The sequence below is a fragment of the Rhopalosiphum padi genome, chromosome 1, assembly GCF_020882245.1.
Source record: "Rhopalosiphum padi isolate XX-2018 chromosome 1, ASM2088224v1, whole genome shotgun sequence".
NCBI classification, from domain to species: Eukaryota; Metazoa; Arthropoda; class Insecta; order Hemiptera; family Aphididae; genus Rhopalosiphum; species Rhopalosiphum padi.
The window spans coordinates 77,256,982-77,275,278 of record NC_083597.1 but is presented as its reverse complement, the minus strand read 5'-3'; the positions used below and the strand labels follow the sequence as shown (position 1 = coordinate 77,275,278).

Here is an 18,297-nt window from a genome sequence, read left to right as displayed (position 1 = left end):
TCGTGATAACAGCCTATAGCGCGTTAAGCTGATAAGAGCGCCGCCGCTGACAATATACTGTATATGTTGTGTAATAAGTCTATATATAGAATATAGATGTCACACGGAATCTTAGAAACCGATGAAACCATTGACCAATAAAGAATAAAAATGTTTAATTGTAGTTTATAGTCAGACGCAGTATACACAGGGCGGCAAAATTATCGTATTTATTTAGTCGATAGGTATTTGACAAGACAGTAACTGAAAAAACATTTAGGGGGGTTCAACATATTTTTCTAAAACAAATCAATACAATTAGGTATAGTCAAACTACATTTGCCACTAATATATATTTACTTTTAAAAATTTCGGGGGATCCAGACCCCTCCCCCAGTAACGGCCTTGGTATTTGACATGAAAAAATATTTATTTTTTACAAAACAACTACTCCATAGTTGTCAGTCCACGAACGCGTGACGTGAATTACTTAAGTAACTTATACAGTGTAGTGATGATACGATAGTCGGACAGTGATTGAGTGATGTACGCACGTTTTTGATGAGCATATTTTCACTCAATACACTAATTAATACGAACAGAAAAAAGTTAAGTGGGTTTCAATAAAATAAACAATCAAAACTCAAAAGAATATGCTGAAATTGTAATTAAGTTTGTGTGTAAATTTCATCATCATACGGGCGGAAAATGTCAAATCCGCTAATATATTAGTTTAAATGTATTATACCTGTATGGTTTTCACGTCCTGCCTTCTAAGTTCTAATTAGTAATTGATTAACTTATTTAAATTATTAATAAATTAGGTATAGAATAGTGCATCAACTTAAATTATCAAAATTCATTTTATTTTCTTAATATCTGTTATATCAATGATCAAATTTAACATAGGTATTTAATATACCTAAATCCGTGGAAACAGGGTACACCTTATCACTCACTATCCTGTAAATATTTTACAATTCTGTTTGTGGGACGTTAACAACACTAATGGATCATAAATTCCTATGACTTACAGTTTCTTAAACTAATGTATTTTGATTTTTACGCATTAACAACGCAATTTTTTAATGGCAACCACTATTTTGAATATCATTTTCGAATTAATCAATGTTTTTCAATTAATTTTGATCTATCTACTTGCATTCTCAAATTTGCAAAATTAAAGCTATAAGTATAATTATTAAAAAAATGTATTAATTTTTTTTTTTAGTTGTACTTTCTACGTATTTTTTGTTCTTAAGACCATATGATACATTTTGCATTTATAATAGAAGTAATAACTAATAAAATATTTATTACCTATTAATTATTTCATTTTATAATTACACATTATGAAATTACATAATGTATTACAAAAAAAAAAATGTATTTTCAGAAATGCCCATGTTTTGTAAACCCAATTTATTTACACTGCAACAAAAATATTACTAGGAATTTAAAACTTGCGTGATAAGTGAAACATTGTAAAAAATCCAATATACAAACGGAGGTAACATTCTTAGCTTTAAGTGTGATAGTAGATAAATTCACAATAACATTAAAGCTAATAAAACAACATTAGTTCTGATGAATATAATCTTATTAGTTATTACCCATATTATGCACGAGTTAGAGAGAAAACAAATTGTACACTGATATTTTGTTGAATCAATTTTACTAAAAAAAAAGGAAAACAGTAAGCATTGTTAACTGATGTTTATGGTTAGTTGATATCACGGACTAAGGATCTTAGTCTTTAGGTTTATATTAAAGAAATATAGATTATTACAATTTATTATTTAATAATTAAATCTTTCTTATGTATAATATAGTTCAATACTGAATCCTGGTGCTAAAGTAACATTTATTATTTATAAATCAAATTTTATTGATTATAATTTATAATTAATATTAATATGACACACCACCTATACTTAATATAATTTTTTGTATGCAATGATTTAGTTAGATTATAATTTAACTCTAAATAAATTGACCTCACACTCAATAACAAAATTCAATCAAAACCTATTAGGAGGGAAACAACTCCCTACTTTTACCGCTAGCATTCGATAGTAAGCCCTTAATAGAAATATTTAAATACTAGTTCTAATAAATTCTCTATTTCTCTGAACATTTTTTTTCATACGAATCAAAATAAATAATAGGTATTAAATTATAATATTATTTATTATAATTAACATTTGTTTTCTTAATTTATAACTTTAACTTACAATAAGCATACAAAAACTAAAAATTCCTAAGCAATACATTCTATTGATGTATAGATTATATATAAAATAACTAATGTAAAAACCACTTGCATAGTAACATTTCTATATTTTGACATTAAAAATACATTGTTTATAATAATGTTGTAACTACTTCCACAATTTTCATTAAATAATTATCGTAATTACATTAAACCTGAAAAAAAAAACAATAATGAATGTGAATTCATGGTTAATTATTAGAAATTGACATTACGGTTAGCTTCCTTGCATTGGCGAATAGCCTCATTAAATCCAGAACATAAAGAAATATCATCATTGTTTTGTGCACATTGCAAAAACTGCTTGACTTCAAAAGCACAAGCACCACCTTGTTGGCTACTCTGCTCCATTGGCATTACTGGGGCTTGTTGAACTTGAGGTTGGACCTCATCCCGGGAACCACCACCACCGAACATTCCAGTGACTGCATGACCAACCGTGTGGCCCTATTAATAAATTATCATTATCAATAAAATATTATCTCTAAAACTTTAATTATATTAATTATTGTACATACAATGGCAGAACCAACAGCAACACCTCCAGCAGTGGCAGCCATTTGGGCAAATAATCCCGGTTGTTGTGGCTGAGCTGGCGCTACTTGTGTTGGTTGATGTTGTGGTGCTGGTGCATGTTGCTGTGTTCTAGCTGGGACTGCAGATCTAAAATATTAATGTCCATTTAAAATATTATTAACATTGTTAATCTTAAAAATTATAAAGTATTTATTTCAAAATTGTATTAATATGAAGACAGATTAGATTAAAAAAAAATAGTAATAATAAATAATATTTCAAATTTCTAAATGTTTGAATGTTACATAACATTAAAATTGTGAGTGCATAATCTTTATGTGATTCTCACACTAGTGCAGTGGTTCTCAACACCGGTTGAGAAACACTGCACAAGTGTGTATGTACAATAAAAACTTCTAATAAATTATAATTTATTTTTATATGGTCATACTTAAATGTCTTAAAATTTCATTGAATTATGCTAACCATAGATTAAATAGGACTATAGTTATACATCACCAACACAATAAGTTATCATTTAATATTTTAATTTTGATACTATTTACAAGTCTCACATGATAGGCGGACATTAGGGGGTGACTTAGGGGGGGGGGCAAAGCCCTTAAACTCCAAAGTATTTAAATACTCTCCAAAAATAGAATTTAATGTTATACTTGTGCATAGAAAGAGGGTGCGGGATCATTTGATTATTATAGCCTCTTAAAAATGCAACTAAATGTCTACCAAACCAACTGTAATATCAAAACTATAAATAATAATAGAAATTATCCATTGTTTCCATTACTTGGTATTATATTTAAGAAAATATTTTTATCATTTTTTCATTTTTGAATAACAAGGACATTAATAACTTCACTTAATAAAATGATTAACCTGAATATAATTAATTATAAAACTAATTTAGATTAAAATTAGTAACATAGGTAACAAAAGTATAATAAAAGTTTATTCTATGCTAATTCATTGATTTAATTCACGCAATTGTTAAAATATATATACATATATAAAATATACATTATTGATTAAAGCATAGGTACTCGATAAATATCAACTCAAAATTTAAAATACCTATGTAAAATAGAAACATATTTATTAAGTATAATAATGAATAGTATATCAGATTTAAATAAATATAATTAATTTTATATGAAAATATAACATCTATGTATATGAATGACCTCATTTAAGTTGCACAATACTGTGCAAATTCTTATAATATACTAATGTTGACCATAGGAAATTTCAGTAAGGAAATAAAATATTGCCAACTTTCTTTGGGACATAAACAAGAATTTAAAACATTCATGAAAACTATTGTTTTAAATTCACTACTTAACTAATTATTTATTTAATTTACAATAAATTACCTATAAACAAAACATGAAAGGAAACTATAAAGTTTAATTTATAACTGATTGGATACAATTTAGAATTACAAGTTGTACAAGAAGTGTTATTTGTTTAATTATTGTTGATTCATATATATAAATAGGCATAATTATGTATCCATGCATTAACATAGATAATGAAATAATTTTTCATGGTTATCAAGATACATAATTAAATTAATTATTTCATGAATTTATAACAAATTTAAAAGAAAATTAAAACTATGTGTAAAAATTATTAATGTATTGACATTATTTAAATATCTTATATACCTACCTTTTATGTTTTTAATAAAAAATTTATCTTGGGGTCTCTTACCTAAACTAATATAATTTTTATTTCAATACTATAAATGAGACAATATCAGTCACCCTGTTTTACTTGTTTTCTATAAAAGCGCGATATATTATACTACCTACAGTTATTCATCTAATTATTAATGGTTATAACTTATAACTTATAAGGTATTGCGTTTAAATTCCATGTTGATTAACTACTCATTTTTCATTATTTTTTAGATATTAATTTAATATTCCTTTTAGCATTATTATTGTTGAATAATTTACATACTTTTTGTATTATACTCTGTATCAAAGTAGAATACATAAGGCGGTGACCGGTTTCTGTCCTGCAGTACGCATCTTACACTTATTGGCATTGGTAGTGACTGGTGGAAAGGGAAAAAAGTGCGCAGAACTAGTGTATTCTACTTTGAGACGTATAGAGTATAGGTAATTAAATGCTAAAATATCATTAAATTATTTAAATCTCCAAACGTGTTGATTATTATTTTATAAGTAGATAAACTATACATTTCAAATACACTATGTAGTTACATTTTTATACAGAATAATTATTTTAACTACCCTATATAAAAATCATACAAATCGGTACCTATAAGAACATCATAGAGTGGATTTCAGTGATCATTTTAAAGTACCACGTTTTTCGAAAGGTTGAATTTGAAACAAGTCAAATTGCAAAGAATTTTACAGAGCGGCAAAATAAATCGAACGTTGATATCATGTACCTACACTATATTAGTTATAAAATATGTGTAACCTTGTCGGCATGGAGTTCGATAAGAGTAGCGTATGCGACTTACCTTCTGGGTGCAGGCGACGGAGAACGTCCACGTCTGGCCATTTCGTCGTTTGATTTACACAAAAATAAAACAAATTTCACAAATCGAAAACGACTTTATGACTTGATTGAAGAAATCTGTAGATAATAGTAATTAGCGTGATGGCGTGAAATAGTGCAATACTATAATACTCACTCGTTCTGCGAATGGCGATATTATTATGGTTATGTAAAAGCGTAGAGGTACTGACTATTGACTGTGAATTGTAATAAAAGTTAATGGTGCTATTGATAAAGGTGGGGCAGAACCGAGGAGACGTAGAATAAACAGCTGAACAGTTGTAGTGAGATTGTGAAATTATTTTATTTTCTAGAAGGTTCTCGACTATCATGGTGTCGTATATGGTGGGATGGATAGTGGTAAATAGTGGTTATGACTCATATTTGAAACATCTTTGACAACGGCAGAACGGCCGGTAAAAGGCGCGCTGTTTGTTATCTCTTATCAGTTATCAGCCACCGACCGACGACGACGTTCGAGAATCGAGATTAAAGCGCCGAGCTTTTTTAATTTTACCGTTCTCGGATCTCGATTTCACGTCCACTACCACATTTCCGCCGTTTTCAGTAGAGTTCCTGCTTTTCCTCAGGTCGACTGTTAGTCGTTGTTGATCTAACGATAACTCATCGCATCATCAATATAACTAGGACCCGGTCCAGTGACCAGCCATCCGTCGAGCACGTGCGCCGTCTACGCGAGATAAACCTACAGCCGAAACCAAACGATGACGCGGTCAGTCCGCTGAAAAAATGCCGCTGCTGCGCGATCGCACCAATAACGAGCGTCGTCCTCCTCGATCGGGCCGCGAACTCCGCCGCCGCTGTTGAGTGTAGCAACAGAAGCATTTTAACCTTGGGCTGTTGTTGCGCCGTAATCTTTGACCCGCCCCAAGACGCGACGACGGCGAGTCCACAGTACGCACTGCGATGGAGTGCGCCAACCTAGACGAGTGCGTCGAAAACTGGGAGTCGATAGCTGGTGACTACAAGACTCTCGAGGTACGTCGTGTCATTATATTTTTATTGTTTTCACTTCGCGCTCGACATCCCCTTATACGACTATTCAAATCGAGTGTGCCACGATACTATTTCCATTCCTACCTACGCTTTTCATTTTTTTTCTCCTTCGATACTATAGGATTTTATTTTTTTTCCCTAGCTCAAAGACTAATAATGTAAGTTGAATTCTGTCGATCAACCCTCTCATAGACTTACTAATTACTTATTTCTATAATATGTTTTAGAAATGATCAAGTAAACTTTTTTTTTAATTAAAATACATTTAAAATGTTGACTAAATTTTATTGTAATTATTAGGTATAAATCATAATATAATTGCTTTTTTACACGAAATAAGATTTATGTAATGACCTATAAAATTTTTTTTAAATTATCATGGGTCATGCTTTGATGTTTTCTGAACTGTCAAATATTTATTGATAAATCCTAATTTAACTTGAAATAAATTTTATACTTTTAAAATCAATTGGTTAAATTAGAAAATGTATCATAAATAATCTTAAAAACTACATTGCTGTTATATATGTTCATGACCTCTGAATAAATCATATCACTTTTCAATAATTTTTGTTTAGTCTACTTTTTATTTTCATTAAGTTCGTTTTGTTGTTTAATTTCATTTAATTATTTTAAATGCACAACCAGCAATCTTCAATTTTACAATGAAATTAAATTTTAAAATGTCAGATCTATCTAAATTGTGATACATTATTTAATTTGGTATATACATATTATATTATTATTTATAGAAAAAAGATTTGAATATAAGTTTCTTATGATTAATATTATAGTAAATTGGGTTACCTATAAATAATTTATAATATTGTAAAATAATTTTATAAATTTAATTTTAGAATGCCAATAAAGAATATTTAGCCAAGGTAGAAGAGGTTAGTGATCTTCAAGGTCAGTGTATGAAACAAGTCAGTCACCAAAAATATCGATTAAATTTTATCGCCAAATCTCTAAAAAAGTAATTTAATTAATTTAATCTGAAATTTTGAATATTTTTGGTTTAATTTATTCAGGGTTATTTTTGTTTAGTTTTGAAAAAGATGAACGTCAAGATATTATACAACGGCTTTGGAAAGATATTAACCACCGTCGCCAACAACTGTCAGATATTGAACAATCACTACCCAAACCCAATGGATCATACTTGAAAATTATTCTGGGCAATGTAAATGTATCAATTTTGAATAAAGAAGACAAGTACGAATATTTCATTTAAAAATATTAATCATTATTTTACAAATAAAATGTATTACAGGTTTCGTTATAAAGATGAATATGAAAAATTCAAATTGGTTCTTAGCATTATTGGTTTCTTTTTATCACTATTAAATTTGGTGACCAAAAAGCGTGCACTCGAATTAACCTTTTTGTTTCTTTTGGTCTGGTATTATTGTACACTGACAATACGCGAAAGCATATTGAAAGTAAATGGGTCAAAAATCAAAGGATGGTGGCGGGTACATCATTTTATATCTACTGTGGCTTCAGCCGTATTACTTGTTTGGCCAAATTCTGAAACATGGTTCATATTCAGGCCACAATTTATGATTTTTAATGTACTTATTAGTAAGTATCATATTCTAATTTAATATTTAATAATTTATAATTTTAATGTATTTCCAGGTGTAGTTCAATCATTCCAATTTGTATACCAGCAAGGAGTTCTATATAGACTAAAAGCATTAGGCGAACGTCATAACATGGATATTACTATCGAAGGTTTCCATTCTTGGATGTGGCGTGGTCTTAGCTTTCTACTACCATTCTTGTATCTAGGATACATTTTTCAACTGTACAACGCATATACATTATATAAGTTGTGTTATCATCCACATGCCACTTGGCAGGTCAGTAGCTACAATTAAATAACATTTTATTTATTCATCAGTTTAGATAATATCCTAATAGAATCTTAACATAAATTTGTTTACAATTCTCACCTAATAAGTTTTATAAAAGTAAGACATTATTATTTTATTCATCAAATTTTAAATACCAAATTAAAATATGTACCTATATAATATAAATATATACATAGCTTGTATAAAATGTGAGGTATTTGATAATATTTATATTTATTTTTTTTATTACGTGTCATAGTATAATAAGATTTGGTCAAAAATAAACACATCAATATGAGACCTTATCATAAAAATACTTAACAAAAAACAAATATTTAACTATACAAAAGTGATAATTAAACACAGAATATAAAATTAATTTCTGACTAAATATTTGTTTAGATGTAAAAACATTTTATAGGTCATGGTAGAAATTAACTGTTTTTACATTATTAGTTGTGGATCTGTTGCACTTTTTAATTATCAAACATTAGTTATGATCAGGAATCTAAAGTTTTAACTATTTCCTTGTAAGTGTTAGAACATCCAAAAGTGAGATACCAATAGTTTTTTGTTTTACGCATCCCTGAGTAGTGTATAATATATTAGCATATTTACAGTTTTTAGTACAATTTCAAAATAAGTTCTATTTTTAGATATTTTATTTGTTTGCACATTAAGCATGTGTAAAATTAGAATTGGAATTATTAAAAACTAATTGAACTTTTAGTTCAATTATTTGTAGTGACCATCTACTTTTTACTCCTTAAAAAAATAGGTTAAAAGTATTTAAAAAAAATAAAATTAAGTAAAAATTTAAAGTTTTATTCAAAAAATGTTTTGATGATGTATATTAAAGTTTTAAGAAGTATTTTTTTAGTGATATAACTCCAGAGTCCAAATTATGACTTAAATCATTTGTTTAAAAACTAAAACAAAGGTAGTACAATTAATAGGTTCAATATTTAATGTAAATATTATTTAATCCTATTAATGGTATATGTTAAAGAAAATGTATTGTCTTTACTACTATCAAGCATTACCAAGTAAATAATTATATAATATCCATTTTAGGTTCCTGTTTTATCAGGATGTTTTTTTATATTGTTCTTGGGAAACGCAGTTACTACTTCAATGGTCATTCCAGAAAAACTAAAAGAAGTAAAAATAAGACGAATTATTAAGGTATTATTGAAATATATATAATTAATAATTAAACCAATATAATTTGTATTATAAAATAAAATTATTATTTATAGACGTATACTAGAAAAATGTCTGGCAATCGACTTGGAGCTGACCCCAAAAAAAGTGACTGAAAAATTAAGTAAGAATAATAATTTAAATTTATGTTTTCTTAGTCCCTTTTTTTTATAGTCATGTTTTTAATTATTATTAATAAATACATTATTTTTTAGGAATCCATGGTGTAACATTTAGAATTTTTTATTTAATACACCATCACATGTTATAATGTTATGCATTTGTTTTAATATATCAATTTTATTTTATATTTAATATCTAAAGTGTTATTAAAAGTCTATTTACTGAGTTCCTTGTTATTCATTACATTATAATAGAAGATATTCTTTTGATGCAAGCAAGATCAAATTTAGTATTAGTATAATAACAGATATTAAACAAATTATTTCATCAGAAAATTATATTGTTTATTAGTTTAACTGTTTGAGAAAAAACTAACATTTTATTTCTTTTTGGCATCTTTCAAACCGGCTCCAGCATTAAACTTGAAAAATATAATATCTCCATCTTCAACGACGTAATTTCGACCTTGTTGTCTGTATTTTCCTGCAGCCTAAAATTTATAATATAATATTGTACTTAAATGTTAGTAACTATAAATAAATATTATATTAATTACTTTGCAAGCAGCTTCAGTTCCTTCGTTTTTGAAATCTTCAAACTTCATTACTTCTGCCATAATAAATCCTTTCTCAAAATCTGTATGAATTCTTCCTGCTGCCTGGGGTGCTTTAAAACCTTTCTATAATTTTAAATTGCATACATTAAAAATAATTAAATAAAACTTAAATTCTCTAAATAATTTTCTATTTTAAATTTACTTGAATAGTCCAAGCTTTAACTTCGTCATGTCCTGCAGTAAAAAAGTACTGTAACTGCAATGCTTTGTAACCTTGAACGATGATTTTATCTAAAGCACTAATAAACAAACAAAAACAATATAAAATTAGTAGAAATGATAGTGTCTGTTAAAGATAGGTGGAACTTAATTTTCATGAACAAACTCAGACTTGAAAATATTCAAAATTTAATATTATAATAGAAGTAAACACTGTATACTGTGTACTTAAAAATAAAAAAATAATTACTTTGCTATCATACTTAAACATTTTTTTTTTTTTTAATAATAACTAACCTGGTAGCCTGAACTTCTTCCATGTATTTTTTACGTTCTGGTTCTTCCATTTCAATAATTTTATTTTCAAAAACTCCACTGAACGGTATAATAATTGCACCAGGATCATTTTTGTCAACCCATTCTTTAATTTTTATCAACCACTTGTTTTTTTTTCGAATATAATCTTTTTCCGACAGATTTACCAAATAAATAACTGGTTTTGTCGTGATGAACATGTGTTTATTTAAAAATTCTATCTGAAAATAATAAAATTTGTCAGTTTTTTAAGTAATTAAATTCTGGTTTATTGATTATTACATCAAGAGCACTCCAATCGCCAAACCTTATGTGTTTCTTTTCATCTACCAAAATAGTTTTGATTTTTAAAAAAGTGTCCTGCAAACATAATTAAAATGTTAAAATAATTTTTAAAAGGGATTAGTGACAAAAAAAACCATACATATTCTGGCTTGAGTTTTTTATCTCCACCGCGTATAGCTAATTTTTCAAGTTTTTCCAGGTTGGCATTAAAATATTCCTCATCTTTCAAACGTAACTCTTCATTAATAACTTCCATATCTTTAATAGGGTTAACTTCTCCCTCGACATGGATTACATCTTCGGCTTCAAATGCACCTAGATAAAATAAGAATATAACATACTATATTATTATTTATTAGACATTATGAGAAAAATGTTTATAACTATTACAATTTTTCAGTGTAAATGATAACAAAGAATTGCAACTTCAAGACTTTTACAATTGTTAAAATGTATAGATGAAGAAATACATTTTGTTAAAATATTTTCATACAATTTAAGAAAAATTATAGTTAACATTGCACAATTATTTATATTTTATTTATTAATTTTGAATACATTATAAAATAATAAATTATTGTATGTGTATTGTGGTGTAACAATGATAAATACAAAATATATAAAGTAATACAATATTTCATGTTTTGTTCTTTTAAAAATACTTAAAACTTATGTAAATCATAATAATGAAATATCAACATAATCCTAACATAGTATGCGGTTTTTAAAACAAACATATTCCTATTCTAAACTTCTTACATTATTGAAATCGTAATAATATATTTAATATTGAACATCACACTTTGTTTTGTTTTATTTTAATTCTTTATATCATGAAATAGAAATAAAAAATTATATACTGTATTAGCAAGCTATACATTTTTTAGGAGTAGGAAAATTAATTTAATCATTAAATTCTATTAAATGGTTGCTGTCATTATATTATATACAAGTTTAATATATAATTATTTAAAAATAAATAGTCAACAAAAAATACCTAAGTCAAAATCAAAAAAATATTTTTTATAGCAACACTTTTTAGCTAGTGCATAATAGAGTATACAAATATGAAACTTTTGTTTTTAAAATAAAAAGGTGGTTCTGCTGATTCAGAGATATTACAATATCAATATTCTTTTCCCTATTATATTGTATAACTTCCTATCATTGCACATTTGCACAGGTTTCTTATCATAGTCACATAAATGATCAACACTTAAAAATTAACTTAGTTTACAGCACTGTTTATAGATAATTTTACACTATTTTTAATTAAATTAAACTTACGGCACAAATGGAACAAAGCATCGCACGCTTTTATGTGGGACAAAAAGGCGTTTCCAAGACCTTGGCCTTCCGCAGCTCCTTTGACTAGCCCTGCTATGTCTACAATGTTCAAAAATGCTGGGACTTTGCTGAAAAAATAACATACAATAAAACATTATAATCCATAGCTATCTAAGGTTATAATGTTAATGATCTAAAAACTTTAAAAAAAAATTTTACTTATAAAATAAATCTATACTTTAGATATTATCGAATATTGTTAATTGTTAATTAACTATCAATAATTAACCCAACAGAAAAATCAATAATCACTTCTTTAAAATGCTAAAAAAATATATTAAAATACATTTTTAAAATTCTTAATGCCTGAATCAAATTTTGTACAAGAAATACTATCCAAACGATCATAAAAAAAATGAACTGATTATTATTATATATCATGTATGGTAAACTTATACGTATATCAAGTAGGAAGATAGGTAGCATGTATATATTATTATATATAGATAATGTCTGTTGGCATATATAAATTGTATATAAAAGTAAAAAACCAAATTAAAACGTATAGCGGTGTACCTACGACCTACCGAGCCTTGAATTAAAATCCCGTTAAACCAAAGGGTGAATTACGAGGGGAAAATTTTTAAATTACAAAGCCCACCGGGAACGACCGTTGATTGGATTTTTTTCGTCCTCTGGAATTACACATCAACGTAACACGGATGGGTGGGTACGACCACAGCTACCGACAGAGATTTCCTCCTAATAAATCAGTATACCCGACGGCGGCGCCGGGGTGCTTGTGGGAACTGGGAAGCTATTCCGAAGGTACACAGGTACCAATCTATATACACTGTTATTGCCCGATGTGAATGAAAACGAAGATTTTTCGATCTCATATTATATTAGTATATCTCCTAGCTGACCTTATTAATAGCTAGGTCATATTACGGCGACGGAGACTCGGTCGTTTTTTACCCGATCCACCGCCCCCGCGGGCATTTCGCTGGACTGAAGGGTACTTACGACCTACATATTGGAGAAGGTATAGGTCCTATTTAATAACCCGACTGCAAGTCTCGTATAATAATATTACAGAATGCTTTATTATAGCGCCGACAATATTTTTGGCACCGCAGTACCTTAAACAGTAATTTGTAAATATGGTTTAATGGGCTATTAAAGTTAATTGCGAACGATCCGATGGCTTCTGTTATAGACTGTAAAAACCGTCATTATTTTTATATAATAAAACCAACAAAAATCGTACGTGGTTTTCGTTATATTTTCCAAATATAAAGATTCACGTGAACTATGTTTCAAACAATATCGAATAACCCAAATCATTAAAAAACGGATGTTTTGCGTGTAAACGACTTTATTTAAATTAAATACCTCTTTGTTTTTTTTATTTAAATTTTAAACACGATTTACTCGTGAAAATGCATTGTATATATCTACAAATTACAATTTCAACTTAAAATTAAAGTACCTTATTATGATTTTTAGTATATTTTATACAAAAATTTAAATAACTTAATAAACAATTATAAATGTAAAAAAGAGCAGATGCATGAGGGCTAAAGCTTATTTAGCCCCCTTTTATTTAATTTCTAGATCTGCGCCTGAATGTAAGTCATTTATAAATTTGAAAAATTAAATAAATCATATAAATCATAATTGTTGTGTAAAATTTGAATCCGACAATAAGTTATTAAGCCACTATTTTTTAGATTTATTATATTTTACAATTGATGAGTCATCTATAAGACCAAACATGCCCCCTTTTTTTTCTTTGAAAAGTATGTTTTTACATTTATTGATAGATAATAATTTTACATTTCATAGCATTAACCGGATATCTCTATTTTTTAGATAAGCATATATCTTTTATTTGATGCAATAACTAGGTATTATTTTATATTTACTGAGTACTGAACAATTTCAAAAAATATAAGTAACCAGTGCATGTACCAGATCTTTTAATTTATTTATACTAGGTTCTATTATAATAATTCATTTTTCAGTTTTCTATTAGTAGTTATTTATGTTAAAAACATTGCATATTGGATAGATATATAATATAGTATCATTAGTATTAACTTATGTCAATTTTACTAAATTCATTAATGGTAGAAATTAAAATTTTTATTCAATTATAAGTTGCAAATATTAACTAGAAATTAGATTAAAAATTATGGTGACACGTCAAAATATGTGTCTAACCTAAACGACTTAACTTTTGAGTAATTTTTATTAAAATGTTTTTAATAAATGTAAATAATAATTAATATATTTTATCATTGAATATTTTAACATAAAACCAAACAGTACACTTGCTCACTATATAGTTCTATGTATGATTCTTAATAATTATAGTAGGCACTTACCTGGGTGGTTTGAAATATTCAACTAAATAATCAAATCGTTTATCTGGCACTGGTACACGACTTGCTGAAAGGAAATAAATAAAATCCTATCATTAATTTATATTATAATTATAATAATTTAATTTACAATAATTAAAACGGTGGTGCCAAGTGTATAGTGAGTAGTTTCATTTTGAACCACTTAAATTATATGTGATGGATGTAAAAAAAAATTAATTGAATAAAATTAATGCTTTTAATAAATTCATGTAAAAATATAGCTATCACTATACTATCCACATACATAATAAAGCATATTATGAAAATAGACTCTATAATGCCATTATTTCACTGTTTATAATAGTACAAATAACAAATATTATAAATCAATTATACATTTTCAACATGGCTTAAAAGTAAATAAAATGTATAAAAGTTTTTACATAGAATATGCCTTTTATACATAACTATCTCAAAAAAAAAAAAACTCTAAAAACATGCCATGAAATAGCTTACTCTTGAAAAAAATAAACCTATATTGAAGAATATGCATATACATAGTTAAATCTAGCCATGCATACAGATACAAATTAAATACTCTAAGCTTAAAAAGTGATAAACCATAAACCATAAACATACAGAGTATTTTTGGTATTGTAAACATAAATATTAAATATTCTTTTAAATTAGCTAATATACTTAAATAAGAAAGAAATGTTGAAAAAGTATTTAAGAAGTAATGCTTTTAATTCAATAGCTCTCCTCTTCATATATTTATGGTATGATAAAATATGGTATTTTAGATAGTTTTGAGTGAAAAGTGGAAAACTATTAATTTTTAAATTAATTGTGATGAGCTTGAATGATAAAATGTATAAATAAGTTAAAGTTAAAAATGAAACCAATTTTTAAAATGAACTCAACACCACTGGTAAAACACATAAATTAATAGATAGTAGATATTACCAATGTAAGAAATTATATTATTATCATTATAATCTATAAAGAATACTTATTTTCATTTGGATCGATGGTACAAAATGGAAAGTTCTCAGCTGCGGCTTCACTTTTGGTGAGAACATTGAAGAACGTCGACTTACCAACATTTGGTATACCAACAATTCCAACCTTTAGATTTGTGCCTACACGTCCAATAAGTGGTTTCTTCTCGGGTTCTTCAACTTTTTTGGGTGGCATGATGACCACAGACCTAATTAATCAATACCAGATATCAATGGTTAACTTATACCTATATAATAATTGACATAAAATGATTTTTCTACACTACAAATTGCATAGTTATGAGTTACTAAGGATTTTTTAAAGTATATTCAATGAGCACATTAAGAATTTTCAATACTTACACAAAATTGGTATAGTGATTGTTATTAAAACTTAACTACCTAAGTTATATTTAATATTAGAATTTAGTACTAAAATCTAAATCTACAGAGAAATATTGAACTTCAAAATCAAAATGTGCTTCGGCCTTTCTAGTTGGTTTTATCAGTTATCATTTGTTATCATAACTGATATGCAATATTTATATCCACGCCGAATTTGAGGTTAATTTTGAAAAGTTATGAAGTAAATTTTACATGATGTCGGTAAGTAATAAAATAAAACGAAATGATTGTATTATATATTTTAATATAATATATTTGAATGTTATGTATTTTGACGAATTTGTCAGTACCATTTAATATAACAATTATAACTGGTTAATACATTTTAATCGTAAAATTGTTATTACTACAACGTTGTGTATAGGCAACTAAACGTACATAATCGTCATCTGCCCCTGCATAATGATAATATACTTTATTTTTATAATATGCTACCAATTTTGAATTAAATACAATAATTTCATACACAGGAAAATTGAAACTAAGAATTATACTCTATTTTTATTACTTCATAGGTATACTAATATACTATAATATACTGAAAAGTAAAATTGAGAAATGGATGTGCATTGAACTCATTGAAGTCAGAAAATGCGTATAATCTAAATAAAAATATGAAATACAAAATAGGAAGAAGTATAATTCATAATTGAATATACGTATATGTATATATGGTATAAAATATTAATTGTTCAAAACAATTATTATATAGTGAATATCTGGACAACCGTATAAAACCGAATTCGTACCTATACCTATATGTTTATTATTATTATTATTATTATTATATAATTATAGTTTTGAAATACTATTATACCTAACTAAAAATTCGAATAACTTGACAAAGGAAACAGATGAGTAGTAGTAGGTATAAATGAGTATCAACTATCAAATTATACGATGTAAAATGCTTTTTACAATTAATGTAAAACATGAAAATGCTAATAAAATTTGGTCCAGTTGATTTATAAGGTAGATAAAATAAAATGTAATGTAATTAATTTTAAAGTAGGTACCTATTTATAAATACTTTTTTTTTAAGTAACTGTATTATTGTATTTAAACGCTTTTGACTGTTATCGACAAACACTATGGGCAAGGTATTCGACCACAATGTCTACAATAGCCCTAAAAAAAACCTACTTATTATTAAGTAGATAAAAAGTTTTTCGGAAACGTACTTTTTGGATTTTAAGATTGAAAAATACAGCTCCATAATCATAATAGTTAATAACATCTTCAGCATCTTCTTCATGTACCCATTGCACCAAAAAATACATTTACTACTTAGGATATTAAGACTTTATTATACAACTCTGATACTCTATATTGGTACCACGCATTATCATAATATATTTCTAATAATATATTATACTTATTACAGAACTTTATATTATACTTTCCGCGCGTATTATGTTGTAGGTACATCGAGAGTCGGTTAAAATCGTACTTCATCGAAACAAAATAATGTAAAACGCTGAACGATTGTGTTATTAAAATATTTATCTGCTATATGACCACATAATAAATTATATAATAATATACTCGTATAGTCGTTTATGTATAATATTATAATTATAGGTACCTATATATTATACTTATAAATTAAAATATTTTCATGAACGATTAAACACGTCATGTGTATATACAAAACAATAACGGTTATCAAATTTAAACACTTAACCTCACTTCTATCATCATCATCATTAAAATTTAACTATTAGGTTGTTGAGTAGATAATATATACATATATGTATTTAGTTTTAATAGTGTATTCTAAAGGTTTGTGTATTTAAATATGAAGTGGTTAGATTTTTTAGAAATAATCATAATTATTGTTATTTATAGACCACGAATTAATTTAAACGTCATAAGTCATAAATAATATTATATACCTAAATAGGTAATTATATTGAAAAATAACGATTACTGTGGTAAATTCAGTTCAATCACGTCATGTAATAAATGGAATATTCTATAATTAATGACGATATTATATTGCTACACATTAAATTTAAATATATCTAAGTTTTTTTTTTTTCAATTTAATATTATTGATTTTAACTTTAAAATACTGTTGCCTTTTTTGTACTATGTGCTATATTTAGTCAATAGTCACCAAATTTTTGGCGGAACAAAAATAATATATGCGCGACTATTGCTTGAATTGTATTTATGTATGCGTATTGCCTATTGCCTATTATACAGGCAGACAGCAAAAATGAATAAAGTTACAAATAATGGAAGTTCTATAGATACTATAAAGTATAAACCGTGTTAGGTACAGCAAATATACTAATAAAGTGTTGTATAATATACTATAATATGTAGAATACTA

At 26.8% G+C, this 18,297-nt stretch overlaps 3 protein-coding genes across 5 annotated transcripts; 1 reads left to right on the top strand and 2 right to left on the bottom strand.

Moving 5' to 3' along the window:
• Positions 1-2,299: 2,299 nt before the first annotated feature.
• LOC132918652 (coiled-coil-helix-coiled-coil-helix domain-containing protein 2) lies at positions 2,300-5,599 on the bottom strand. Of its 2 annotated transcripts, XM_060980043.1 has the most exons (5): positions 5,457-5,599; positions 5,283-5,398; positions 2,770-2,914; positions 2,467-2,698; positions 2,300-2,406 (listed from the first exon to the last, which is right to left on the bottom strand). In XM_060980043.1, the coding sequence occupies exons 2-5, from the start codon at positions 5,321-5,323 to the stop codon at positions 2,396-2,398; spliced, it is 429 nt and encodes a 142-aa protein (XP_060836026.1). In that variant the 5' UTR covers positions 5,324-5,398; positions 5,457-5,599; the 3' UTR covers positions 2,300-2,395. The 2 variants fall into 2 exon arrangements, with proteins under 2 accessions (XP_060836026.1, XP_060836025.1); XM_060980042.1 differs by having other exon boundaries at positions 5,283-5,582.
• Positions 5,600-5,755: 156 nt separating this feature from the next.
• On the top strand, positions 5,756-11,532 carry LOC132918651 (transmembrane protein 120 homolog). 2 transcript variants are annotated; one of them, XM_060980040.1, is made up of 8 exons: positions 5,756-6,319; positions 7,195-7,313; positions 7,385-7,552; positions 7,611-7,921; positions 7,979-8,202; positions 9,271-9,381; positions 9,456-9,523; positions 11,298-11,532. In XM_060980040.1, exons 1-7 carry the CDS (start codon positions 6,248-6,250, stop codon positions 9,513-9,515), a joined length of 1,065 nt encoding a protein of 354 aa, XP_060836023.1. In that variant the 5' UTR covers positions 5,756-6,247; the 3' UTR covers positions 9,516-9,523; positions 11,298-11,532. The 2 variants fall into 2 exon arrangements, with proteins under 2 accessions (XP_060836023.1, XP_060836024.1); XM_060980041.1 differs by lacking the exon at positions 11,298-11,532 and adding an exon at positions 9,615-9,745.
• Positions 9,842-16,066, bottom strand: LOC132918650 (obg-like ATPase 1). Its single transcript, XM_060980039.1, has 10 exons — positions 15,918-16,066; positions 15,572-15,763; positions 14,575-14,637; positions 12,185-12,312; positions 11,037-11,212; positions 10,895-10,972; positions 10,595-10,833; positions 10,281-10,377; positions 10,079-10,201; positions 9,842-10,012 (listed from the first exon to the last, which is right to left on the bottom strand). The coding sequence occupies exons 2-10, from the start codon at positions 15,748-15,750 to the stop codon at positions 9,902-9,904; spliced, it is 1,194 nt and encodes a 397-aa protein (XP_060836022.1). The 5' UTR covers positions 15,751-15,763; positions 15,918-16,066; the 3' UTR covers positions 9,842-9,901.
• Positions 16,067-18,297: the final 2,231 nt, after the last annotated feature.

Coding starts and splice junctions, on each gene's coding strand:
- LOC132918652 (XM_060980043.1), bottom strand. CDS start 5,323: ATGGCCAGACGTGGACGTTCTCCGTCGCCTGCACCCAGAAG. Junction 2,915..5,282: donor CCGTCGCCTGCACCCAGAAG/GTAAGTCGCATA, acceptor TTAATATTTTAG/ATCTGCAGTCCCAGCTAGAA. Junction 2,699..2,769: donor TTGCTGTTGGTTCTGCCATT/GTATGTACAATA, acceptor ATTTATTAATAG/GGCCACACGGTTGGTCATGC.
- LOC132918651 (XM_060980040.1), top strand. CDS start 6,248: ATGGAGTGCGCCAACCTAGACGAGTGCGTCGAAAACTGGGAGTCGATA. Junction 7,314..7,384: donor ATCGCCAAATCTCTAAAAAA/GTAATTTAATTA, acceptor ATTTTTGTTTAG/TTTTGAAAAAGATGAACGTC. Junction 7,922..7,978: donor GATTTTTAATGTACTTATTA/GTAAGTATCATA, acceptor ATGTATTTCCAG/GTGTAGTTCAATCATTCCAA.
- LOC132918650 (XM_060980039.1), bottom strand. CDS start 15,750: ATGCCACCCAAAAAAGTTGAAGAACCCGAGAAGAAACCACTTATTGGA. Junction 11,213..12,184: donor TGCTTTGTTCCATTTGTGCC/GTAAGTTTAATT, acceptor TATTTTATCTAG/GTGCATTTGAAGCCGAAGAT. Junction 10,202..10,280: donor TTAAAGCTTGGACTATTCAA/GTAAATTTAAAA, acceptor TTAAAATTATAG/AAAGGTTTTAAAGCACCCCA.